The sequence below is a fragment of the Hyaena hyaena genome, unplaced genomic scaffold, assembly GCF_003009895.1.
Source record: "Hyaena hyaena isolate Hyena2069 unplaced genomic scaffold, ASM300989v1 scaffold_3, whole genome shotgun sequence".
Classification (NCBI taxonomy): domain Eukaryota; kingdom Metazoa; phylum Chordata; class Mammalia; order Carnivora; family Hyaenidae; genus Hyaena; species Hyaena hyaena.
The window spans coordinates 5,194,645-5,221,964 of record NW_024080635.1 but is presented as its reverse complement, the minus strand read 5'-3'; the positions used below and the strand labels follow the sequence as shown (position 1 = coordinate 5,221,964).

General features: G+C 41.5%; 1 protein-coding gene across 1 annotated transcript; it reads right to left on the bottom strand.

Moving 5' to 3' along the window:
• Positions 1-609: 609 nt before the first annotated feature.
• DNAJC8 (DnaJ heat shock protein family (Hsp40) member C8) lies at positions 610-27,320 on the bottom strand. The gene is made up of 9 exons (XM_039233862.1): positions 27,228-27,320; positions 24,376-24,477; positions 13,706-13,762; positions 10,677-10,743; positions 10,061-10,155; positions 8,425-8,496; positions 3,907-3,998; positions 2,975-3,050; positions 610-1,429 (listed from the first exon to the last, which is right to left on the bottom strand). Exons 1-9 carry the CDS (start codon positions 27,303-27,305, stop codon positions 1,307-1,309), a joined length of 762 nt encoding a protein of 253 aa, XP_039089793.1. The 5' UTR covers positions 27,306-27,320; the 3' UTR covers positions 610-1,306.

Genomic DNA, 27,320 nt, shown 5'->3' with positions numbered 1-27,320 from the left:
TATGGTACCTCTTCCCTGATCTGTGAAACACTGCACAGGTGCACACAGCTGGCTCAGTCGGAAGAGAATGAGGCTCTTGATCTCAGGGTCGAGAGTTCAAGTCCCATGTGGAGATACAGAAATTAACAAAGCTTTAAAAAAATTTCTTAAATTTAAAAAATAAAACATCACACGAAGTCTGATTAAAAGTCACCCAGTTTCTCCTATCTTCATATTTTAGGTGTCCTCTATTTCCCCACCTTATATCCTTCCCTAAGGGCTGACCCTGTCTCTCATAGCCTGCAGGACATTTGAGTATATGCTAGAAGCTGGGGGCTTTCATCCAGTATTCACTTAATCCTTGAAAGCCCAGTGTCATTTTACACATGATAGTATATTGGCAACACTCTCTGAGCACTGTGGTAGCCACCTTATATACGCCACAGCAAATCCTCCCTAAAAGCTGCCACGGGTATTCTATATTCCCATTTTGTAGATGAAGAAACTAAGGTTCAGCAATTAAGCAGTAGGGAACCAGTGGGGAGGAAGGCTGTCCAACTCCAACGCATTTCAGAGTTGAGCCAACGGACCCGGGCCTAGAGTAATACCTAAGGAAGAGTACATCGATGGTTACGGTATAAAAATTTATTACATATACAGAATATTACCACCAACGAACGCAGACAGGCTAGGACAGGAGGGTGCTGGGTGGAAGACGGCTAGCTCTTTGGAAAGCGAATGGGTTCGGGTGGCTCAGAGCCTCACGCCACACGGAATGGTCAGTCAGAAGGGAGAGCACATGCCAAACGCCGCTGGGAGGTCAGGGCATCAAGTGACTGCTCTGTGTGCCCACCGCCTTCCCTGTCTGATCTGGGGCTTCGAGGGATGCCAGAAGCAAGCAACTGAAGCAAAGGGGATCCGAAAGGTGGCCCGGGCTCATCTCTGAAGTCACGGCAACACCATTTTAAGCAACATGTTTAATTGGATGATTTCCACAAACTATACACGAAGTTTCTAACCATCACAATTCAGTGAAGTACGAAACATTAAGTTACAGGCTGTGGGAGAAGGCAGCACCCATGGTGGCACCTTCCAATCCTGGTTGGTCTGGGGGTGTGGGGCGGGGGAAGGTTTCATTTTAAACTGAGCCCCTCATTTCAATGTACAAAAGAATTACTCTGATCGATATTAAATTGTATTGAAAACAAAATGGACTAAAAAGCAACTACTACTCTAAGTTGGGGTGGAAATGGGAGGAGAGAATGAGTCCTTCGAAGCAGGAAGGGAGACAGTCGGGGGAAGGTTCTGTGGCTGTGACCCCAGGTGGTCACTCGCGCTGCTCCATTTTTACTTTCGGTGGTCTCAGGAAGGTCCGATTTTTCTTCTCTTTCTTCCCCTTTGTATTTGCTTGGAAGTTCCGCCAGCTGTCCACACGACCATCTCGACTTTCCTAAGCACAGAAGGGGTTTGGGACAAGGAAGCCAGCTGACGAGAAGGGCCTGACCCTGCTCTGCCACCCCCAGCCCAGCCCCGCTCAGCCCTCTGGGATAATCCAAGAGTAGATCAGGGCAGAGCTTTCTTCGCACTTCTGTGGGCCCACGAAGAGCAGCATCCCACCCCCAGAAGCAAGGATCAGCTCTAGGCAGGAAGAGGAGGACAAGATGAGTAATACTCATCACAACATTCGTTGGGGACCACAGGGCTAGCTACTTAGCGTAGGCTCTTTCTGACCCTCACAAAAAGCTGCCCATAGTGTGTAGAGCACCACCACCATTTTACATCTGAATACACTGAGGCTCAGGGGCGCCTGAGTGGCTTAGTCGGTTAAGCATCTGACTTTCGCTTAGGTCATGATCTCACGGTTTGTGGGTTCGAGCCCCGCATCGGGCTCTGTGCTGACTGCCAGCTCAGAGCCTGGAGCCTGTTTCAGTCTGTGACTCCCTCTCTCTCTGACCCTCCCCTGCTCACGCTCTCTCTCTCTCCTAGAAGTAAATAAAACATTAAAAAAAAAATGAATACACTGAGGCTCAGAGGTTAGATCACTTTCTCAAAGCCGCACAGCAGCTCTTTCCACTACACCTTCCTTCCGCCCCACAAAACTTGGATGGAGGCTTGAAGTCAGCACAATGCCTAGCCAGTGGTGCTGAGGGGGCCTCTAGCGTCTCTCTCCTGCTTATCAAGAGCCCTATTCATCTTCTCTCTCTGCACATATGCAGGGAGACAGAAACAAAGTCATCAACTCTGGTTAGCTAATCCCTAGCCTGAAACCTAGAATTTACAGAAAAAAAGACATCAAATGTTGCTTAATTGAGGAAACTGACTGAGCACCTGAAGAATGTAACCAGGGTGTTCAAGAGGAGTCGAGTTTAAAAGTCAGGAGGCGCCTGGGTGGCTCAGTCGGTTAAGCGGCCAACTTCGGCTCAGGTCATGATCTCACGGTTCATAGGTTCGAGCCCCATGTCGGGCTCTGTGCTGACAGCTAGCTCAGACCCTGGAGCCTTATTCAGATTCTGTGTTTCCCTCTCTCTGACTCTCCCTGCTCATGCTGCCTCTCTTTCTCTCTCAGAAATAAATAAAACAGTAAAAAATAAAATAAAATTAATTTTTTTAAATAATAAATAAATAAATAAATAAAAGTCAGGACATCAGGGTCACAAGAACCTCAGCTTTTGCTAAGAGACCTCTAAGAACAGGACTACTCCATGACTGCCCCTCAACTAAACACGCAAAGCACCTTTCTCGAGCCCCCCTGGCAGCTGTGCCTTCCATAACCTCTAGCAAGCCGTTCAGGGACCCTCCCTGCTCCTGCCAAGGCTCCAGAGCATACAGGGGGCTGAACCAGGACTCATTCCCCCAGCTCCTGCCCTTCCCCATGAACCCCCTTTCCCTGACTCTCTGCCCCAGCCAGTTCTGGCAATGCCCCAGGAACCAAATTGGTACGCCAGGAAGCTTTCTTCCTCTGGAATGAGAATCCCTGGCCACCTGAGAAACTCACCTCAAAGTTTTTCTGCCACTCCCTTTCTCGTTTGGCTTTTTCTTGAGCTTCAATCTCTTCTTCCCTTTGTCGCTTCCTAGGAAGAAAACCAGACCAGAGTACTGATATGATACCTAGAGACCATACAAGTTAAGGCATCTCCCCCACAAAGAAACAAGTATATCAAGTAAATCAATTCCAAGTATATCAAGTAAACCTAATCGCAGATGAGAACATGGGCCAGGGCTACAGGGCAGTATATAAATATCCCTGATACACAGACAGACGTATATGGTTATCAAGGCCCAGCCAACAATAATCATAGTCCACAAGTTCCAGGCTCAGTCCTTGACAACACTATCTCGAGAACCCGGGCCACCCTACGTCAGCAGAATGACCATTATAACAGCAGAGGTTCCTACTCAAGAGGATCTCTGGACAAAACCCAATCCCAAAACAAGAACATTTCACAAAACCTCAACTACCAAAATGTAGTTACTGCTAAACACCAATAAACAATACAAAATACACAGATTAACCTCAAGATTTCTAAGCAAGGGAAATCATACTTTGGGACAATAAGTACTTTGTAAATGATTATACTGTACAATAAATACTACATACTCACCAAAGCGGCAGCCCCTGGTTATACAAACGGTTCTGGCCTCAATAACTCTGCCTATTTAATTCCAAGAAATCAGGAAGAAGACATACAGCACTCGTGATCAACAACCCCCTAAGGACTGGTCTATTCAATATTTCCCAAAAGTCAGAATTTCTTACCCTAAAGATTCAAAAGTTTGGCTGCTTCAGATAGCTATTTTAGACAGTCTCTTAAATGATGTATGATATCATTCCCTGATTAGCAAAATCCTTCCTTAGGAAAATTCCTAAAGACCAATTTTGGTTAATCTAGGTATTTAGATGGATTAGATGAATATTCTGATGTATACCTTTCATGCATCTCTTTGGCTTCTCTCTCTTTCCTTTTAATTTCCAGCTCAGCAAAGAGTTTCATGGTCTGTTTATATACTGCTTGTTTGAACTACAAGAAAAAATTAAGAACAAATGAAAAGAAAAATTAAGTATTTTACCAGCAACTTGAATCAAGCACTTTTGGATGGAGCCCAAGACAAAACCAGATAAGAACCGGCAAGGGAAAAAGATTTCAGAGAGAACTACTTAATGATGCTCTCTCCTGGGAGATAAATAACCACCTATGAAATTTTTCAACTTTTACCATGTGGATGGCGCACAGGAAACCTGCCCTGGTAAAACACCAAAAAGAAAAAAATTCTACTTGCTTATCACAACCACGTTGGAGGGTCCTTTCCTCCAAAGAACTTTAAAAAAATAACTTTCATTCTTTGTTTTCACAAATATTTCATCATTACTCCATGCTAGGCACCCAGCTAGGTGCTGTAAGTCACTGTCAAGCAGATCAGTCTCAGGAGTCTACTATCTATGGCAGAGCTACTAGAGTTATTAGTTGGGTGTCCTCTACCACCCCTTTATCTGTTCTCCTTCCACATAAAATCCCTTATCTTTAGGTATCTGGTCACCCACTGTAAAAGCCCATATTTCCTGGGCTTCCTTATAAGTAGGTGCGGCCATGGAACTCAGGCTTTAACCAACAGAACATTAGGAGAAATGGTACAGCAATTTCCTGGAATGTTCTTACAGGGAGTATGCTTATTCCTCCTTGCCCCCTTCCTCTAGTCTATCTGGCACATGGGTGAAGTGATGACACATCCTGGACTGTGAGGATGGGGGCGACATCCTTGTTTGCAGAGCCACAGAGAGGAGAACGAGTCCTTGGATAACACATGGTCCAGGGCTACCATACCAGCAGCCATCTTCCCAAAAACTAGATTATACAGGACGGGAAACAAATCATGGTCGTGTTCAAACCACCATCATTTTGGGTCTCAGTTGTACACCGTGAAACTCATATTCTAACTAATATGCAGACAGAAAAAAATAAACACAACATAAGGTAGAAAACGAAACTCTATCTTTAAAACATTTTTTCGTCAAAATATAAAGAATTTTAAATATACTAAGAAAAATAGTAAATAACCCATCATGCAGATTTCATAGAGCCTATATCCTAAAATCAGAGACACTGGAGTAAAGAGTTATATACAGAGAAAAAGGGAAGTAATGGAGTCCCAGAATCTGTCACTTCTTTTTAATGTTATCTGCCAGGTACGGCTCAATAAAAGCAATACTGACCACCCCAGTCCATAATAAGAACAAACATCAAAGGAGTGAAGGAGTCAGTAATGAATATTTCAATATCTTTAAAAGCTCCAAACTCTCTTGGATGGACAGTTACTGATTTTGAATTTTTTATATTCTTTTTGTTTTTTCCAAATTTTCTATCATTAGTATGTGCTCTTTTATAATGAGGAAATAAGAAAGACAACTTTAAAAAGTTGTTAAGGGTCTTGGGGCACCTGGGAGACTCAGTCAGTTAAGCATCCAACTCTCGATTTCAGCTTAGGTCATGATCTCATGGCTCATGAGATAAGAGCCCTGAGTCAGGCCCTGTGCTGACAGTGCAGAGCCTTCTTGGGATTCTTTCTCTCTCTCTCTCTCAAAATAAGTAAATAAAACTTCAGAAGATTTTTTTTTAATTTTTTAATGTTTATTTATTTCTGTGAGAGAGACAGAGCACAAGCAGGGGAGGGGCAGAGAGAGAGGGAGACACAGAATCCAAAGCAGGCTCCAGGCTCTGAGCTGTCAGCACGGAGCCCAATGTGGGGCTCGAACTCATGCACTGTGAGGTCATGACCTAAGCCAAAGCTGGATGCTTAACTAACTGGGCCACCAAGGCACCCTTTTTAATTTTTTTTAACGTCTTACTTATTTTTTGAGAGAGAGAACATGCAGGGTAGGAGCAGAAAAAGAGGGGGACAGAGGATCCAAAGTAGGCTCTGCGTTGACAGACTGACAGCAGCAAGCCCAATGTGGGGTTTGAACTCATGAACAATGAGATCATGACCTGTACTGAAATCAGATGCTCAACCAAGCTACCTAGGTGCCCCAAAAGTTAGAGTTCTTAACATCTTAGAGGACCAAAGAGTATTTTTAAGAGGGTCTTCAGAAAAGACCACAGAGGGGACACCTGGGTGGTTCAGTTGGTTAAGCACTGAACTCTTGATTTTGGCTCACATCATGATCTCACACTTGTGAGACAGCCCCGAGCTGGGTTCCACACAGAATGGGGAGCCTGCTTAAGATTCTCTCTCTCCCTCTCCCTCTGCCCTTCTCCTGTGCAAGCACATGTTCCCATTCTCTCTCTCTCTCAAAAAAAAAAAAAGAAAAAAGAAAGAAAAGGGAAGGAAAAAAAGACCCAAGAGGGTAATTAAAGAGAAGAGAAAAGAAAGCAAGATTGAAGAAATTAAAATACTGGGACAGAGTAAACCCAAAACAGGTGGCTAGTAAAAGGTGACCGACCTAACAGTTCTCAAGCAGAAGATGGGGCCAGTGATTGCCAGGAAAATCACTGAAACAAGAAGTTGTGACAAGTGTTCATAGGAAGACAGCCTCTCTTCTATAAACCTTTTTTATTTCATTTTTTAAAACATTGTTTAATGTTTTTATTTCTGAGAGAGAGAGAGAGAAAGAGAGAGACACAGCATGAGCAGGGGAGGGTGAGAGAGAGAGAGAGAGGGAGACACAGAATCTGAAACAGGCTCCAGGCTCTGAGCTGTCAGCAGAGCCCGACGCGGGGCTTGAACCCACAAACCGTGAGATCGTGACCTGAACCGAAGTCGGACGCCTGACCAACTGAGCCACCCAGGCGCCCCATTTTTTTAAGTTTATTTATTTATTTTGAGAGAAAGAGAGAGACAGAGTGAGAGAGAGAATCCCAAGCAGGCTCTACACTGTCAGTGCAGAGCCCGATGTGGGACTCACACACTCATGAACCTTGAGATCATGACCTGAGTGAGCCAAAATCAAGAGTCAGATGCTTAACCAACTGAGCTAACCCACACACCCTTATAAATCTTTAAACACAAGATAAGTACATGGTAACTTACTTACTGACTTGAATTGAGGCAAGATTAAGATGACTGAATTTTTCAGGCTAATGAGGCAATCTGACACAAATATCTAAGTAGAATCTCTCACTCAACTCATCTCCACTCAAGAACTCAATGATGAAGCAATGCTATTTCTCTGTAAATTATTACCTGGAGCACAATGGGCATCCAGAGCTGGTGGAAAGCCATCTACTAGCTGTTTAGAGTCACCTGTGGTCGCTCCCAAAGTGGTCTATGCCAGTTGCAATTACTACCGTACTTACAAGATTTAAACATCACAGAAATGGATGAATGTGGTTATACAAATAAATGTGTGTGCTTTCTCTTGAAAATTAAGTGGAATGGTTTAGAAAGATTCAATAAACATTAAGTCCCTAAAACTACTGCTATTGAATTAGGCACAGGGGAGATACCTTGAAAAGACTGAAAAATGAGTCATCTACGGGCTTGCAGTTTTGAAGGCCTTAGCGTGCTGCAACCTCTCTTGCCCGGCAAAGCAATAAAGCTATTATTCCTCTTTACCACCCGCCAAAAAACACAAAGTCCCCAAAAACAAAAAACAAATCATATATAGCTAGGATTTTCTTGGTTTGTTTCACAAATACCTAAGTTTTCAATGTACTTCAAAAAACATTAAATGTAGAAACTATGGGGGCGCCTGGGTGGCTTACTTAGTTAAGCTAAGCGGCCAACTTCAGCTCAGATCATGATCTCGCAGTTCATGAGTTCGAGCCCCGTACCAGTCTCTGTGCTGACAGCTCAGAGCCTGGAGTCTGCTTCAGAATCTGTGTCTTCCCCCTCCCTGCCCCTTCCCCACTCACGTGCTGGCATATGCCTGTGCATCTCCCCTCAGAGCAAATAAACATTAAAAAAAAAAAGTAGAAACTATGGATAATGCTTGGTATGTATGTTTTATAAAGTGAAGTCAAACTCCAGTCAGGAGACACACTCTCAAAGGAAAGGCCATAGCTCTATGGTTAAAAAAAGAAGAAAAAGAGATGAAGCTTAAAAAAAGGTGAATGGATATACATTTAAATATTTTAAGTTAAAACCAAATGTTTCTAGGGGCGCCTGGGTGGCTCAGTCGGTAAAGCCTCCAACTTTGGCTCAGGTCATGACCTCACAGTCGTGGGTTTGAGTCCCGCGTCAGGCCCTGTGCTGACAGCTCAGAGCCTGGAGCCGCTTCGGATTCTGTGTCCCCCTCTCTCTCTGCCCCTCCCCCTCTCATGTTCTCTCTCTCTCTCTCTCTCTCTGTCTCAAAAATAAAAATTTTAAAAAATAAATAAAAATTTAAAAAAAAACACAAATGTAGAAATTTCTAGTATGTATGCACCAGTTTTTAGGCTTCCTTCTCCTAAACCCACCCATCGGTGAGCTCAATCACATGAGACAAGGTGGTTTTTCCCGTACTTCACTCACCAGCTCTGGATCATCCTCCTCCACATTGGTAGGTTTTCCTTCCTTCTTTAATTGCTTTTTTCGCTCTTTCACCTAAAAAAAATTATTTTTTTCATCAAAAAATTGAGAATATCCATTAAGCCGCACACATAGGACATGTGCACTTTTCTACAAATACAGGGATAACAAAAGGTTTGCATGGAAAAAAAAAGAGCCTCTTCCCCTCCCTCCAAAACAGCAATGCAGTTAAAGGCCGACTGGGAACCAGGGGTCCTTCCTCTAACCTCAACTAAAATCCAGTCCACCAGGAAGGACCAAGAGGACCAGCAGGGAAGCTGTCCCCAGCTCATCAGGTCCTAGGCCAGATCCTAAGAACCTCGGATATGCTGAACAGATTACCCATTAATCTCTTGCGGTTTGTAGTTACGTGTTCATAGCAAAGAAACTACATTTGTCAAATTTCAGAAAAAGCTACAGAATTTGTGGCATTAAGTATAACTGTTTTCTGGTATTTCAACAACTGCATTATTGATCATCCTCACAGTGAAACCCCCTTATACCAGTAATTTTCATACCACATTAACTGATTTTTTAAAATCACTTTGGCCACCACTGAGATCTAAAATAAATAAATAAATATACCCATTCACATAAGAATGTCATTTCTCCATTAAATAACCATTTACTACTGCTCCAGCAAAGAGCCAGGGCCTTCCAAGCTCAGAACAGCCCTACTGCCACCTGGTGGCCAGAAAGCCCGAGGATGGCTCCTGCATAGGCAAAATACACAGGAAAAGTAAATACCACAATGATTTAAGGAGAACTTGTCAGGTCCTTTTCTGATTTCTACCAAAATCTGGCCTACAGGTACGACTTCCCACACATGACCAGCAAGACAGAGTTATGGCCATCCGTCTCTTTTTACCCATTTTCTTTATCTAAATTGGACTCATCATTACTACTACTGGTTATACAGTTCTATTTTTCAGATTCCAAAGCTCTTCAAAGAAAAGGTCACACCCATATTCACTCCCAACTGAAATCGCTCTTACAAATGGCCTCACAATTCTTGCCCCAGCAAGTAAAAAATAAAAATAAAGACCTTTCTTAATTCCAGCAAGCCATCTTAACCCTTCCCACCACTCAGGAGATTTAGGTAATGCAAAAAAATAAAGCCAGCTATAACTGAATTTATTTTAGTTGATCCTTCCCAACCCTGTTATTAATACAGATATACACCTCCTCCTATTTTTTTAAAAAATGTACTTGTATCCCCTTGCCAGTCCTTCCTCAAGCCCATGTTCCAACCCCTTCACTGTGACAAGAATAAAAATCCAGGGTCAAGGATCGCCATGGCTGCTCCACTCTTCCACTTTCGGAAATGGGTAATATGACATGTGATGAGAGGGAAAGAAAAGGCCTCTCTCCACAGCACGGAGCTGGTAAGGAAAAGAGGCGGGAGCAGCCTCCCAGCCACTCCACACCCTGAGCTCTAAGGCACAACACTATTCATGAGCACCACAGCAAAGTTACAGGGACCACATAAGTGGTCACAAGTTACACCAGTAGGTATTGCCATGTTAACAGTGACCCTCCTGCAAGGTGCCCAAGGCTTGCTAATGCTTCCTGTAAACACGGCAGCACTATAAATACTTACAGTGTGTTCCACGTATTCTTTTCCTGCCTGAATTACATCCAGGGCCCTCTTCTTTTGTTCCTGATCCAGTAGCAACTTGTAAGCTTTGTCCACAGCTAATGCAAAACATTGAAATTAACTGTTTCTGCAAATACCCTCTGAAAGTCTGAACTATACTCAGGCAGCATAAAGACTTGTGGCATCTAAAAGCATTCCCTACTTCGTTAAATTATTTATTGTTGTTAAACGTATTTTAAAACATACAACTACAGCAATGACTTTCCTTGAGAGCCTTGGGAAAAATTAAATACACCCTCAAGACGATATACACCACATCTAGATTTAATTCAGTGATAAAACACTCCCAATTATTTTGTTGGCGTTGGTCAAAGAAGAAAAATGATCCTATGCAGTAACAGTCTTTGTTGGCACATACAAGTTTTAACAAGGCAAAGTTAAGATCTATTTCTTAAACAGCAACATTCTGCTTTGCAGTGACAACTGCTCTACTGAAAACCACAGCTTCTTCATCACCAGAAGACAAAACTGTAACATTCCTTTCTTGATCCAGGACAAGGAACTGTTAGTCTCTAGCACTGATAAAGTATTAGTCAGGAGCAGGTAAATTTACAAATACCTTCAAAAGCCTTTTGTGCTCTGTCAGCATCATCTTGGTTTTTGTCGGGATGCACCAATATGGATAACTACGGCGAGAGGAAAGGTCGGCTTGTCAGTTAAGAGGAACGTTTAGTAACTCTTCACCCGCACCGTGCTTCCTCCCAACCAAAGGCTCTGAGGTTATTACAGCAAAAACGACTGTCAGCCAGAAGCATTTTTTACAAATTATTAAGTATCATAAAATGTGCAAAAATAGCAGTCCTTAAAATTCAAGCCCCAGAAGGGAAAATTGCTGGGAAACATTTAGGATTTTAATCCCAAAGCTGAGAAGAAATAATAAGCCCAGCATTATGAGGATGCTGTGAGAATGAAGAAGACAGACTGAAAACTATTCAGTTCCTATTACGGTCCTTATACTGGTGAGCGCTAAGAAGACTAGGAAGGCTAAAGCAGGTATGAGACATCATTTCTCTCCTAAAAGAACTTTTTATATATATATATAATATATATATATATATATATATATTTTTAATGTTTTATTTCTAAGAGACAGACAGTATGAGCAGGGGAGGGTCAGAGAGACAGGGAGACACAGAATCTGAAGCAGGCTCCAGGCTCTGAGCTGTCAGCACAGAGCCTGATGCGGGGCTCGAACCCGCAAACGGTGATATCATGACCTGGGCCAAAGTCAGATGCTTAACTGACTAAGCCACCCAGGCGCCCCTCCTAAAAGAACTTTTAATTTAAAGTAGTGGTTCCCCGGGGGAAGTGGGGGGGAAGCAGATAGGTTAAATAGGTGATGGAGACTGAGGAGTGCCCTTGTTGTGATGAGCACCAGGTGACGTATGGAATTGCTGAATCACTGTAATGTACGCCTGAAACTAATATTACACTGTATGTTAGCTGGAATTAAAATAAAAACTTAAAAAAAAAAAAATCAAGTAGTGGTTCTTAGTTCTGGGTATGCTCCAACCCTGTAAAGCTGTTTTAAAATACAGGTCTACTTTCTACTCTCAGACCCTCTGAATCAGTCTCTGACACCTGTACTTTTTGAGAGAGAGCGCATGCACACAAGACCAGGGGAGGGACAGAGAGAAGGGGAGAGAGAATCCCAAGTAGGCTCCCCGCTGTCAGTGCAGAGACCAACATGGGGCTCAATCCTACAAACCGTGAGATTATGACCAGAGCCCAAATCGAGAATAAGACATTTAACTGACTGAGTCAGCCAGATGCCCCTGGAATCTGCACTTTTTAAAATTCTCCTGGATTAACCTCTACTGGGTAACAGGTGACAATTAAGGAATTAGTGTCAATTTTGTTAGGTCTGACAAGTAGTTATGCAAGAAAATGTCCATTTGTTTTTCCTTGGGGGGGATACATGATGGAATATTTGGGGTAAAGTATCATGATGTCTGTAACTTACTTCACAACAACTCAGCCAAAAACATACAGTTAATGAAGCAAACTGCTGCCTACAAATGGTGAGTACAGAATTAGAGTGTTCATTGCTCTATTCTTTCTTTTTGAAACATAATTTAAAATTTTTATAATACGGGGTGCCTGGGTGGCTCAGTCAGTTAAATGTCCAATTTCAGCTCAGGTCATCTCACAGTTCATGGGTTCGAGCCCTGCGTTGGGCTTTGTGCTGACAGCTCAGAGCCTGGAGTCTGCTTTGGATTCTTTATCTCCCTCTCTCTCTCTCTCTGCCACTCCCCCACTCATGCTGTTTCTCTCTTTCCCTCTAAAAAATAAACAAAAAAAATTTTTAATGTTATATAATGGGAAATGACTAAGTAGGCAAAGATAAAAAACATCTTGGCTTAACAGTAGACAGAAAAGGATTATGAGTCAGCAATGTGGGGGCAATTACTGTATAGAGGAAGCAGGCATAATACTTGATATTAATGGAATGCAGGAGCTAAGAATTATATTCTGCACAGGTCAGACCCTATTAAAATATGAAGTACATAAGAGATATTAAAAAGTTGGGGAAAGTTAAAAAAAAAACAAAAAGACATGAAATATACAGAAAATCCAATTTGCAAAGACAAATTGCAGAGAGTATACTTATTCAACTCCTGGAAGGAAAGGCTGGGGTTACTCAGCTATCAAAATTGGAAGGGTTTTTAAAAAGGCTACAATAAAAGTCTGTAGCTCAAGTTATTAAACAACAGACTGGGGGTGCCTGGGTGGCTCAGCCAGTTAAGCGTCCAACTTCGACTCGGGTCATGATCTCGCGGTTCGTGGGTTCAAGCCCTGCGTCAGGCTCTGTGCTGACAGCTAGCTTGGAGCCTGGAGCCTGTTTAAGATTCTGTGTCTCCTTCTCTCTCTGAACCTCCCCTGCTCATGCTGTCTGCCTCTCTCTCTCTCAGAAATAAATAAAACATTAAAAATAAATAAAAATAAATAAATAATAAATAAACAACATACTCGACAAGAAAGTACTATTTATATGAAGCCAGGTATCTCTTGGGTATTTAAGTTTGTAAAAGATAAAATTATTGAGGAAGGGGGTCTTAAAATAAAAAACTGTTATGAATTATTTAACATGTTTTCTCCAGGAAGGTAGGGAACTTAATAAGCCCGACTCCATGTAAGTGCCACTATTCTATCTTGTGACTTATCTCGCTTACTTCAGGGGCTAGAAAGGTTCTATCTGGATATAAAACTCATTCTATTCAGAGGTCAAATTTATTCTCTTCTTCCTTCTCTCTCACTCCCAACTGTATGCCTAGATCTGAGAGTGGGTATGCTCCTATAATAACCTTCCAAAGTCTGCTGAATGCAGTGGTCATTTACCTCCATGGCCTACCAGTAACTACTGCTGCAGGTGGGCTGTGTGAAAAAGAGGTAAGCCATGGTCACTGTATTATTTAAGATTTTATGTCACTATGAGGTTTGTTTTTAAACAGTTATATAACCTTAAGTTTAAAATTAAACAAATAAATTTTGACCCAATGGTCATAATAGCAAGTCCTAAGAGAATCATGTGCTATTGTATTTCCAAAAGGGCCAGACTCCATCTATTACAGGGAAATAATACTGTACCTGTCGAAATCTCTTTTTTATTTCTTCATCTGTCACTTCAGGATCTATCTGAAGAACCTGGAAGAATCAAAATCAAAACTGTAAAAGAGATTAGAAGAATTTAGGAATATAACGGGTGCCCAATAATTATAAATATTATAATCAGCATGTAGAGCAATATTCAGTATTCTAGAGCAGTACCTGGCACACAGTTCTAAAAAATGTTCAAGGTACATAAATGAGGGGCGCCTGTCTGGCTTAGTAGGTAAAGCTTGTGACTCTTGGTCTTGGAGTTGTGAGTTTGAGTCCTACATCGGGTATGTGCGAAAATTACTTAAAAAATAAAAAAAGAAATACGGGCTACCCAGGTGGCTCAGGTGGTTAAGCACAGGACTCTTGGTTTCGGCTCAGGTCATGATCTCACAGTTTCGTGAGTTGGAGCCCTGCATCGGGCTCTGCGCTGACAGTGCATAGCCTGCTTGGGATCCTCTCTCTTGCCTCTCTCTCAGCTCCTCTCCCACTCGCACTGTCTCTGTCTCTCAAAATAAATAAATAAACTTGAAGGAAGGAAGGAAGGAAGGAAGGAAGGAAACAGAGGCATCTGGCTGACTCAGTTGGGAGAGTGTGCAACTCTTGATCTTGGGGATGTAAATTCAAACCTCAGGTTGGGTGTAGAGATTACTTTAAAAAAATAACATAAAATATTTTAAAAAGGAAACAAATGAGCAAATCAGTAACAGGGTAATAGTTATAGTTATACCATTTTACACTTCTCAATACAGTAGCTACTTTTACTCCATCAGAAGGACAATTTACCTTATATCCAGAGACAGGTTTCCAGATGACGTTGCATTTCTCCTTCATTAAAAAAAGACCCCCTACACACCCCTACTTATCTCTGCAAATGTGGAGAAAGCATAAATATGCAATAAGGAAAATATGAGGCTGGCTCCCTGATTTTCAATTCAGAAAGGCCCACTGGGCTCCACTTTTTATCTGTAATTTACAATGGCCAGCCCAGAGTGAACATCAGAAGTGCCTGTGAAGACCTGTGAGCAGTGCCTGCGGCCTACTGTAGAAAAGTCTGATTCCAACTCATTAGAACTGAGGTGGAGCCAAATGGAAGGACCATCTGTATTTTTCGAGCAATTTGTTTTTAAAGAATAAATTTAATCATTCTCTAAGCCTAGGTAAGCTGCTGACAGTCTTCATCATGGATCCTGACCCTATCACCACAAATATATATATTCATTAAAAAATTTATATAGTAGCTACTACCTGCTGACCACACTACTATGTACTAGAAATGAAAAGGTAAGTAAGCAGGGAAAATATGTTTTTTAATTATCGTATAATAAGTGCTTTGGGCGGAAGATTTCACAGTGTAGTCCATGGATTCAACACAGCACTACTATTTATTTACTTGGTTTTCAAGGCCAGAGGCAAGAGGAGTTTGTTAGAAATTCAGAAGAGAAAGCCTCACTTAAGTGAAACAGAATCAGAACTTAACAAGATCCCCAAATAATCTGAATCATATTAAAGTCTGAGAAGTACTGGTAAGAAATGATGTAGGTTAGAAAAAAGTTTGCTCAAAATTAGCAGAACTAAGGACGGTAGACCGAGAGCAAAGAGAAAAAAATGAAAATACACCTTGAAAAGAAAAGCATACTAGAAATTAAAACCACAAACTAATCTACCAAGCTTAATCAGATGCTTGCAGTGTTTTTTCAAAAAACCTGGCAACAAGTAATGTCAAGATTTATCACAACTCTTCAAAACATTCCAACAGCCCACCTATAGTAATAAAGTTAGTGGAGGCTACAGAGCTGAATGACCACTGCATAACTTTGGAAGGTTAGGACAAGAAGACACCCACTCTCCAACGCTAGGCATACAATAAGGGTAAGAAAAAAGAAGAACTTTAAAGCAGCGAATTTTCAAGATTCGTTACATCCCCTACACCTTCCCAAGGGAGAAAGGAACTGAGAAAAAGTCACTCAAGAGAAGTATGCAGCCATGTAAGATATACAAATAAAGGGCGGTAACTGTACATACACAAATATTCAGAAGAGAATATTAACTTACCTTGGTTCTGGGGAAAAGAAATGTATTGGAGCAAACGAAAGTCCAACCAACCCCAGAAGCTGTCCCAGAAGGTGTCCACAATGAATGAGGAAGAATGGGAAACCTCCCACCCTCACACATATAAAAAGCTTCCAATAAAGCTATAGCCTAGAACTAATGCCAAATGTAATTCATAAACCTTGACTGATTCCCAAATTAAACAAAATAACTATAATTGAGATTTGGGGGACAACTGGGGCCACTTGAGTGTGGACTACATTAGACGACGTTACTGAATTAATGTTGTTTTACCTCGGTGTGGTAATGGTGTTGTGGTTATATGGAAATTTATTCTTGTTCTGAGGAGATGCCTGGTAAATTATTTAGGGATGAAGTATCACAAATGTCTGCAGTTTACTTTCAGATAATCTGGCAAAAATGAAGGTGTGTATACACACACACACACCAGCCTTGTTTTTCCAAGAATAACTTATCACATGTATACTGATCACTGGCAACAAATATTCACTGAGTGCCTTCAAAGCTAATCCAACTCCTTTTCTATCTTTAAGAGATGGAGGTGCCATACATGGCCATGAAATACAATGAATACAATGGGCCTATCCCTGTGGCCCAAACCTCTTTGAAGTCAGCTTCACACTCAGTACAAACTTCTACATCACGTAGGATTGCTACTGTGCTCAATACTATTCTCGCAGAATTGAAGGTCCATCAGGGGAAGAACAGACAAACAATTCTTACAAACATGACAAATGCCATATTACCAACATGGCTCTTGGGAAGCACACAGATCTGTTCAGATTCCTGGATGGGGCGCCAGGGTGGCTCAGTCAGTTGAGTGTCCGACTTCGGCTCAGGTCATGATCTCACGGTTCGTGGGTTCGAGCCCCGCATCGGGCTCTGTGCTGACAGCTAGCTCAGAGCCTGGAGACTGTTTCAAATTCTGTGTCTCCCTCTCTCTCTGACCCTCCCCTGCTCACGCTGTCTCTCTCTCTCAGAAATAAATTTTAAAAATCATTTAAAAAAAAAAAAAAAGATTCTTGGAAGGTTTTTCTGAACTCCTACTGTGTCTCAGACTTTGGGGATACTGCAATGAAAAATCCAGTCTGAGACCCCAAAGAGTTCATTAATCATCACACATTAACAAAAATGCTTGACATTGATACAAGTTTCTGAACTAAAATTATAATAGCCTCCTTTGAGAACTTTCACTTGAAAAAGGAATCCAGTCTTAGGTCACATCTAAACTCTATGAGGTGATAGTAATGTACAAGTTCCAAAATTCTGTTAAGATAAACACTTTTCTTTCCAAGGTACTTCACAAGATACACAGAAAATAAAGTTGGTAGAGCTCCTTGCTGGGGCCTTAAAGTTCAATCAAAATAAGAAACATGAAAAGAACAGAACGGAGCAGGGGCACAGCTTATAGAAGCTTATAGAAGGAAATGGGCCAGGGCCCTCAACCAAAGAATAACTGCAGAATGTGTAAGATGCTTGCATAATAGCTGAAAGTTAGACACATGTCCGAATGGGGAGCTAGAGAGATGGCAGGAAAAGAAAAATGCGCCCTGGGTAAGGGTTCCCATAATAAAGCCCCTCAGATTCCCAGCCTACTTCCTCCCTTTTCTACCTGCTGCTCAGTGAGATGGTGTCTAGGCAGACCACTCACATTTCAGTTGACATCTGAGATGACAGCGATTACTGCATTACTCTCCTTACTAGAAAAAGACCAGGAGTGCCTGGGTGGCTCAGTCTCTTGATTTCAGCTCAGATCATGATCTCTGCTTACCTCTGTAGAAAACTCAGATTCATTTAAACGTCTCAATAGTTGCTGCACGAAAAACAAAAGTCACTCATTTCCTCTATCACCAGGAACACCTAATCTGACTCAAGGTTGAAAAAGCAACTTCATAAAGAGACAATGACAATAACACCCACCCTATTATAGTGGCCAGCACATTTATAGAAAACAGAAAAGACAAAAGTTTTAGTGGATGGTCATCAAGTCCTATCCATTCAAACATAATCTCTCATCTTCCTCAGTGTCAACCTCAGCATATCTTTGTGTAAAGATAAATATATTCTCACACACACATACACACACACACACACACATACACACACACACAATCAACTCTTGAACAACACAGGTTTGAACTGCATGGGTCAACTTACATATGGATTTTTTTTCAATAAATACAGTATACTACTATAATGTATTTTCTCTTATGATTTTTTAGTATTTTCTAGCTTACTTTACTGTAAAAATACAATATATAATACCTATAACATACAAAACATGTTAATTGACAGTTTGGTCTCAGTAAGGCTTCTAGTCAATAGGTAGGTTATTAGTAGTTAAATTTGGGGGTGAGTCAAAGTCATACACAGATTTTCAACTGCATGAGGGTGTGTGTGACTAATCCCTGCATTGTTCAAGGGTCAACTGTGTGTGTATACATATAAACACATATATACATATGCATAATGTGTACATATACCCATTTTTTTTAGTTTATTTTGAGAGAGAGAGAATATCTCAAGCAGGCTCCACAGCCCAACACAGGGCTTGAACCCACAAACCACGAGATCAAGACCTGAGCCAAAGTCACTTAACTGACTGAGCCACCAGGAGCTCCTCAAACATACTTTATATAATCAGGATATGAACTACGGGGCAGGGACTTCCAGAACCACATTAACTAGTAGGTCTTTAAAATTCTAGCCTTCAAGCACCTGGGTGGCTCAGTTGGTTGAGCGTCCAACTTCACCTCAGGTCCTGATTTTACAGTTTGTGGGTTTGAGCCCCACGCCGGACTCTGTGTTGACAGCTCAGAGCCTGGAGCCTCCTTCGGATTCTGTGTTTCTCTCTCTCTCTACTCCTCTCCCATTCATACTCTGTCTCTCTGTCTCTCAAAAATAAACAAACATTAAAAAAAATTTTTTTTTAATCTCTTAAAAAAAAAAAGTAGAATGCAACACAGGGTATTTGAGAGTGGGCAGGGTAAGAAAAGTGTCCACAAAAGAAGGTAGCCTGGCACAGAGTATAGGAGCCCAAGCAAGAATATGCCCACAAAGGGATGGCCTAGCGTGGGAAACTTGTACTTGGTGAGGTGGGCGCCCATGTAGGAGGGCATCCAGCATAGGAAGGCAGCCCCACAAGAGGTGTCAGAACCCAAACAGAATGCAGACATTTGGATGGAAGTATGACTGGCACAGAAGCTGGAACCTGACCAGGGTGAAGAGGGCCTCCATGCAACGGGGTGAGCCGGAGTGGAGTCAGAGCCCAAGAAAGATGAGGAGGGTGTTTTCAGAGGAAGGTAGCCTGACATAAGGTGTCAAAGCCACAGCAGGGTAGAAACGTGCCCCATCAAACAATGGGGATGATGCTGGAGTCCAAAAGGGATGAAGAGAAGTCCCAGGGAGTCAGAGCTGGGTGAGGACACACCCACCTGGAAGGTAACCTGGCATGGGAGTTTTGAGCTCAGGTATGGTGACAAGGGTTTATGCACAGTGAGGCAGCCTGGCGTTGGCGTCAGAGTAAAGTCAGGTGAAGAGGGCATTCAAAAAAAGAAAAGAATGGCAGTTGGGAGATTAGAATCAAACAGGAGGATCAATTAAGTAAATATACATATATTTAAAATAGTGGAAGCCTGATTTCTCACTATGAGAGAAGGAAACATGGAAAGAAAAAAAAAACATATAAACCCTGTAGTGTTGGACTGAAACTCAATGTAAATACGTGTATGTACACATGTGAACACACACACGTGCACACATGCATGGATGCACACATATACACTCACTTCTTAGCCCTATCTACCAATATGGTCAGGAGTGGTGACATTCCCAGCAGCAGTGAGTACACCTAGCACCCAAATCTTGATTTCTAAATACCATTCTTCACTAAAAGGAATCAGAGCTCCTCACTGAAATTAATTTTAGGCTGCGTCAGGAAAAGTACAAGAGCGCTTAGTAATCAAACAATGATGAAGACAGATGGAAAGATAGGATCTTGCCTGAAAGATAACCTACTGGCCCAATCTGAGACAACTTGAGCACAAAATAAATAATATCAAAATATAACACATTGGATAAAACAAGAAATCCTAAGTCTATACTGACTAATAAATGAATAAATTGAAACTTTGATAAGAGAAAGTACCTCCCCATAAAATACTAATTAATTACAAGGAGGAAAAAAAGCAACTTCATGAACAAACACTGCAGGCACCTCTTGAAGTGATCAAGTGAACATCATTAGAAATGGGATAAACCTGGGATAATGGAACTATCATGCACTTTATAGGTTGCAAAGAGAAAAATACAGTATCACTTCCATGATATTTCTGCATTCCAACATTGCATAAACGGAACCCAATTGAAGAAATATCAAACAACCTCAAATTGAGAGATACGCTATCTGGCCTGTAATCTTCAGAAATGGTAAGGTCATCGTAGTCAAGGAAAGGCTGAGAAACTGTTCCAGACTGAAGACTTAACAGACATAACAACTAAATGTAACAGCTGATTCTTGACTGGATCCTTTTGCTGTAAAGGACATTATTGAGACAACTGGCAAAAGTTGAATGGGGTCTGAGAACTACATGGTAACCGTGTATCACTGTTTGTTTCCTAATTGTGATGGTTATACTGTGCTTGAGTAGGAAAGTGTCATTTGTAGGAAAAACACACTGAGGTATTCTAGAACAAGGAACATTATATTAACAACTTGGTATCAAATAGTCCAAGAAGTGTTCACAGTACACATGTAACCTTTCTGCAAATCTGAAATTGTTTTAAAATTAAACAATTCTAGGGATGCCTGAGTGGCTTAGTCCTTAAGCATCGGACTTGACTTCATCTGGCTCAGCTCATGATCTCATGGTTCGTGAGTCTGAGTGCTACATCAGGCTCTCTGTTGTCGGTGCAAAGCCCACTTCCAATCCTCTGCCTCTCTCTCTCTGCCCCTCCCTCCCTCTGTCCTCTCTCTCCTCTCTCCTCCTCTCTCTCAAAAATAAACATTAAAAACAGACAAAATAAAAAAAATGAAATAAATCTTTAAAAATTATTCTTCAGGGGCACCTAGGTGGCTCAGTCAGTTAAGCGTCTGACTCCTGATTTCAGCCCACATCATGATCTCATCAATCGTGAGATCAAGCCCCAAATCAGGCTCTGCACTGACAGCGAGGAACTTACTTGGGAATCTCTCTCCCCCTCCCCTCTATCCCTCCCCCACATACTCTGCACACAAATGCACTCTTTCTCAAATAAATGAACTTTTAAAAAAATGTTTGTTACTCTTCAAAAAAACAGAAGCAATGGACAAGCTTTGAAAACATTATGTTAAATGAAATATGCCAGACACAAAAGTACAAATACTTATGATTCCACCTATATGAGGGACTTAGAATAGGCAAATTCATAGACAGAAAATAGACTATGGGAATGCAAACTGGTGCAGCCACTCTGGAGAACAGTATGGAGGTTCCTCAAAAATCAAAAGTAGAACTACCCTACAACACAGCAATTGCACTACTAGGTATTTATCCAAGGGATACAGGTATGCTGTTTCAAAAGGGCACATGCACCCCAATGTTTATGGCAGCACTATAAACAACAGCAAAGTATGGAGAGAGCCCAAATGTCCATCGACAGATGAATGGAAAAGAAGCGGCATATATATATATATATACAGTGGAGTATTACTCGGCAATCAAAAGAATAAAATCTTACCATTTGAAACTGAGGGTATTATGCTAAGTGAAATTTGTCAGTCAGAGAAAGACAAATATCATATGACTTCACTCATATGAAGACTTTAAGATACAAAACAGATGAACATAAGCAAAAATAATATAAAAACAGGGAGGAGGACAAAACATAAGAGACAAATAGAGAGAACAAATAGAGGGTTGCTGGAGGGGTTGTGGGAGGGGGGCTGGGCTAAATGGGTAAGGGGCATTAAGAAATCTACTTCTGAAATCATTATTGCACCATAAGCTAACTAACTTGAATATAAATTCAAAAATAAATTATTAAAATCTTAAAAAAGGGGGGACACCTGGGTGGTTCAGTCAGTTGGGCGTCCAACTTCAGCTCTGGTCATGATCTCATGGTTTGTGAGTTTGAGTCCTACATCAGGCTCTGAGCTGTCAGCACAGACAGAGCCCTGGCAGCTCGGGGCCTGGAGCCTGCTTCGGATTCTGTGCCTCATTCTCTCTCTGCCTCTCCACCATTTGTGCACTCTCTCTGTATCTCAAAAATAAATAAATGTGTGGGGCACCTGGGTGGCTTAGTCGGTTAAGCGTCCGACTTTCACTTAGGTCATGATCTCGCGGTTCGTGGGTTCGAGCCCCGCGTCGGGCTCTGCTGACTGCCAGCTCAGAGCCTGGAGCCTGTTTCAGTCTGTGACTCCCTCTCTCTCTGACCCTCCCCTGCACACACTGTCTCTCTCTCTCTCTCCTANAGTCTGTGACTCCCTCTCTCTCTGACCCTCCCCTGCTCACGCTGTCTCTCTCTCTCTCTCCTAAAAATAAATAAAACATTAAAAAAAAAAAAAGAAAGAAAAAATTAAATAAATAAATGTAAAAAAAATTAAAAATTAAAAAAAGTCTTAAAAAAAAAAAGGAAAATAGAATATAATAGAAATCACCAGAGACTAGGGGTAGGAGGAATGGGGAATTATTGTGTAATAGGTTTGGAGTTTCTGTTTAGAATGATGAAAAGGTTCTAGAAATGACAGTGGTGATGGCTCACAACACTGAACGTACGTAATGCCCCTGAACTGTACACCTAAAAATTGTTAAATGGTTAATTAGATTTTATGTATATTTTACCACAATAAAAAAAAAGTGGGAACAAAAAAGTTTATAGGTGCTCAATTAAGTGTTATTTTTATAAAAGATGTAACAATATTCATGTCAAAATTATTTATAATTGTGAATAATAAAAAACCCGTTTATCCTATAATAAAGGAAGTACTAAACAATTTTTTTTTTAATTTTGAGAGAGAGTACGAGCAGGGGAGTGGGCAGCAGGTGGGGAGAGAGAGAAAGAATCCCAAACAGGCTCCACACTCAGTGCAGGGCCCGACGAGGTACTTGATCCCATGGTCCTGAGATCAGAAACTGAGCCAAAATCAAGAGTTAGATCCTCAACTAACTGAGCCACCCAGGCACCCCAGTAAAGGAATTCTTTAAATAATAACTGCAGAGGCTTTAAAAACTGTATACACAAGGGCACCTAGATGGCGCAGTTGGTTAAGCATCTAACTTCAGCTCAGGTCATAATCTTAGGGTTCGTGAGTTCAAGCCCTGAATGGGGCTGTCTGCTGTCAGCAAAGAGCTCAGTCTAGATCCTGTCCCCTTCTCTCTGCCCCTCCCCCCAAAATAAATAAACTTTAAAAGAACAGAAGTTTCTTTTTAAAATGTATACACATATTTTGTATAATATAGCATTTATTTTATTTATTTATATCTAAATTAACATATAGTGTAATAATGATTTTAAGAGTAGAACTTAGTGACTCATCACTTACATATAATACCCAGTGCTCATCTCAAGTGTCCTCCTTAATGACCGTCACCCATTGAGCCCATCCCTCCAACCCTCCAGCAACCCTGTTTTCCATATTTAAGTCTCTTCGGGTTTGCCTCCCTATCTGTTTTTATATTTTTTTGCTTCCCTTCTATGTTCAACTATTTTGTTTCTTAAATTCCACATATGAGGGAAATCATATATTTGTCTTTCTCTGATGGACTTATTTCACTTAGCATAATATCCTCGCGTTCCATCCATGCGGTCGCACAGCACAGCGTTTAAAATAGCATGAAGTACATTATCCTCCTTGTTGCGAAACAGAACTTTTAAAACAGTTCGAATATAAACAATTAAGAGTAGCTATTTCTCTTAGGTGGGATTACACCTGATTTTTCTTGCTTTTGTTATATTTCAAATCTTCATTAAGAAATATGATTTACTTTCATATTTAGGAAAAGCTACAATTATAAACCAAAGAAAATCCAAAAATTGTATTTGCTTGTCAATAACCTTGTGCTCATTTTTTGGTTGTTGGGTATTTGATATATATATTTTTTTAAGTTTATTTATTTTTGAGAGAGAGAAGGAGCGAGAGCAAGTGAGCAGGGGCGGGGCAGAGAGAGAGGGAGACAGAGAGTACCAAGCAAGCCAACGTGGGGCTCGAACTGAGGAACCATGAGACCATAACCTGAGCCAAACCCAAGTGAGTCAGACGCTTAATCAAGTGAGCCACCCAGGCACCCCAGGTTTTCGATATTTTTTACTGCAGTAAAACAGAAAAGTTGTAACAAGCAAAGTAAACCAAAGGTCTTAAATTTATCAAGGCTGGCTAGCCCTTCATATCTGAAAATAAAGCCCTGCGTATTAGGGTTGGTAAAAGATGGAGAATATTTGACAAGACAAAGACCATCTCCTCAACATGCTGCCTTCTCACGCTTTGCTCATAACATAACCACCCAATCTCAGCTCCAACTATGAGACAAACGTGTATGTTCTGACGTAAGCCTGCCTCCAGCTATGCAAACCGTCCCATCACAAGGCCATAGCAGCATCAAACAGCTCACCTCAAACGGGTTCAAATTAAAGTACGAGGAACCAGGACGGGTCAATCTTTCAATCTGATTTTTGGATGTTAGAACTGAATCTCTCTTCTCTATTTGTTTGACCTAAAATAAAGGGAGATAAAAACTTCATTAGTAAAGTTTAATAACTCTGAATTGTCACTTTAACAGGCTATTGACATGCTGAGCAAACATTTGTCTACATGTGAACGTTTGAAGAATAATTACAACAGCTACCATTTACTGAAGTCTAACAAATCTAACAAAGTCTAAAAACTTTACACATATTTATTCGTCTCAACCATCCTATACAGTAGATACTACTACTATTATCCCCATTTTACAGATAGGAAAACTGAGACTCAGGCTACCTGATCTGTTCCCTGCTACCCAATTTGTAAACTAGAATTTTAATTCCAACAGTCTGGCTCCAAGATAAGAATCAAAAATATCTCGGGGTGCCCAGGTGGCTTAGTCGGTTAAGCGTCCGACTTTCGCCCAGGTCATGATCTCGCGGTTCGTGGGTTCGAGCCCCGCGTCGGGCTCTGTGCTGACTGCCAGCTCAGAGCCTGGAGCCTGTTTCAGAGTCTGTGACTCCCTCTCTCTCTCCTAGAAATAAATAAAATATTTGAAAAAAAAAAAAGAATCAAAAATATCTCAACATAAATAAGTCACAGCCACCACCTTCAAGCAACTTCCACTTTATGATGGGAGATGTACTTCTGTTGTTCATACTTAATTTACAACTTCTTATTTAAAAAAAACACAATTATACTGAAATATACTGTAAACCTAACAGCATTAAAAAAGTATATGGAAGGGCCAAGTGATTCTGTCTACCTATAACTCAAATAGAGAAAAATCTCTGACCCAAAACAACAATAAGGAAAACAGGCACTAGATAGTGCCAGGAAAACATCCTTGGTGCCACTGTCAGAATTGGAATGCTAGCTGAAATGAGTCATGTTATGTTTATATGTTATATACCATGTTTATTCCTATGGCCAAAAGGAGTTTGGGATAATTTTGGTAACTTATAAAAAGCCCTTCCTTCTCAGTCTCTTCAACTTTCTTTAAAATTGCATGCCAGGGGCGCCTGGGTGGCTTAGCCGGTTAAGCGTCCTACTTTCGCTTAGGTCATGATCTCGCGGTTCGCGGGTTAGAGCCCTGCGTCAGGCTCTGTGCTGACTGCCAGCTCAGAGCCTGGAGCCTGTTTCGGAGTCTGTGACTCCCTCTCTCTCTGACCCTCCCCTGCTCACGCTGTCTCTCTCTCTCTCCTAGAAATAAAGCATTTAAAAAAAATTTTTTTTTTAAGTTTAAAAAAAAAAAGTAAAATTGCATGCCACTCCCCACCCCATACTCTATCTACCTTCTTTCCTAGACTTATTTTTCCTCATACCACCTATCACTATCTGACACTATATTTTACATGTTTGTTTATTTCTTATCCTTCTCTATAGAATGCAAGGTCTATGAAGACAGGATTTTTCTACTGTTCACTACCATACCTCCAGCACCTAAAGAGTACGTTTGTACATGTCAGGTGCTCAATAACACTGGCTGAATGATGACTGAAGGGTCCTCCTTTATGTACTTTCCCTCATTCAATAAAGAAACCAGAATTGCTTTTATTTCATTTTTATTTTTTCACTAAGAGATGGTAAGTAAAACAATTTCCACTGTAACTGATGAGTAGTCATTAGAGGTCAATAAACTTTGGTACCAGCATATCAACTTTTTCAAGTGACTTAGGCCTCTCAAGAGGACAGGCTATAGAGGACGTGCTAATTCAATTTTTAAATTTAATACTTCGGAGAATCTACTATGTAACAAGCACTGTTACAAATACCAAAGACAAAAGATGAATGTGACATGGTACTGAACTCTGAGCAGCTCACAGCCTAGAGAGGAGCAACTCCATTCCTCAAATCCATGCCGGCTCAGAAGTCCATCCTCAGCTCTAACTCTTAAAAAGATGCTTCTGTTTTATATGTTATGACACCTTTTCTTATATTTTAACTCCTTTAACGTTCATAAGATTTTATTTTAATATTAACTCTGGCTTTACAGTGGTAAAAACCTATCATCTGCAAAATCAATGCCTTGAAAGAATTAAAACACAGTCCAACTAACTGCCTTGCAAAAACCCAACCCAAGGTCCTCTGACTCCAAATGGCACGCTTTTGTTTCATTTATTCATTCATTTATGGAAAAAGTATTTACCAAGCAATTACTATGTTATAGGTGCTGGAAATGCGACAGTGAGGCTCACACCAAACTGACCCCCAATCCTAACATAATACCAAGCTGTTAACTGCTGTAAGACCCAAAACAAACTATTTCACCTCCCTAAACCTCAGGTTTGTCATCTGTAAAACAAAGATTATGCCTTCCTGACATGATGCACAGTGCCTGGCGTCCGCGAATGGCAGAAGTAATCACTAATACAACTCATTACAGAGGACTAAGGGTAGAGAGTGCTTCCGTTTAGAATAAAAATGAGGCCTAGGACAGTTAAGTCGCCCCCAAGAAGGCCAGCCTCTGCAAGCCCCTGCCAGCCTCGGACTCCACGGACTTGGGGACCTCTGCACGCGCCCAAGTACTTCGTTGGCCACAATCTTCGTCCACCCGAAGACATCGGACCCTGGCCCCTTTTTCGACGCCCAAGGGTGTCCCACAGTACTAGCTACCAGGCAGAGATGCGCACACACACCCCCAACCCCCTTGCCTGCCCGAAGGCCAGACAGGAGGAACCGCCCAACGGCTCAGGCCAGAAAGACCACTGCCTTTGTCCGCTGGGAAAGTAGGACAGAGTGGGGTCGCCCCAGTGCCACTACTCCTCACTCGGTGTTCACCTCGCTGTAGAAGGTCATAAATGCTTCCTCCGTGCTCCCTCCGCCAGCCGAAGCCCCGCTGTCTCCCGGAGCCGCCATTTCCCCGGCCCAACA

What these genes read in the sequence shown, in the direction of transcription:
- DNAJC8 (XM_039233862.1), bottom strand. Translation starts at nt 27,305, where the DNA reads ATGGCGGCTCCGGGAGACAGCGGGGCTTCGGCTGGCGGAGGGAGCACG. An exon ending in GCCAAAGAGATGCATGAAAG is followed by an intron (nt 3,051 to 3,906) that starts GTATACATCAGA and finishes TTTTCTTCCTAG; the next exon opens with GAAGCGACAAAGGGAAGAAG. An exon ending in AGTGGCAGAAAAACTTTGAG is followed by an intron (nt 1,430 to 2,974) that starts GTGAGTTTCTCA and finishes TTCTGTGCTTAG; the next exon opens with GAAAGTCGAGATGGTCGTGT.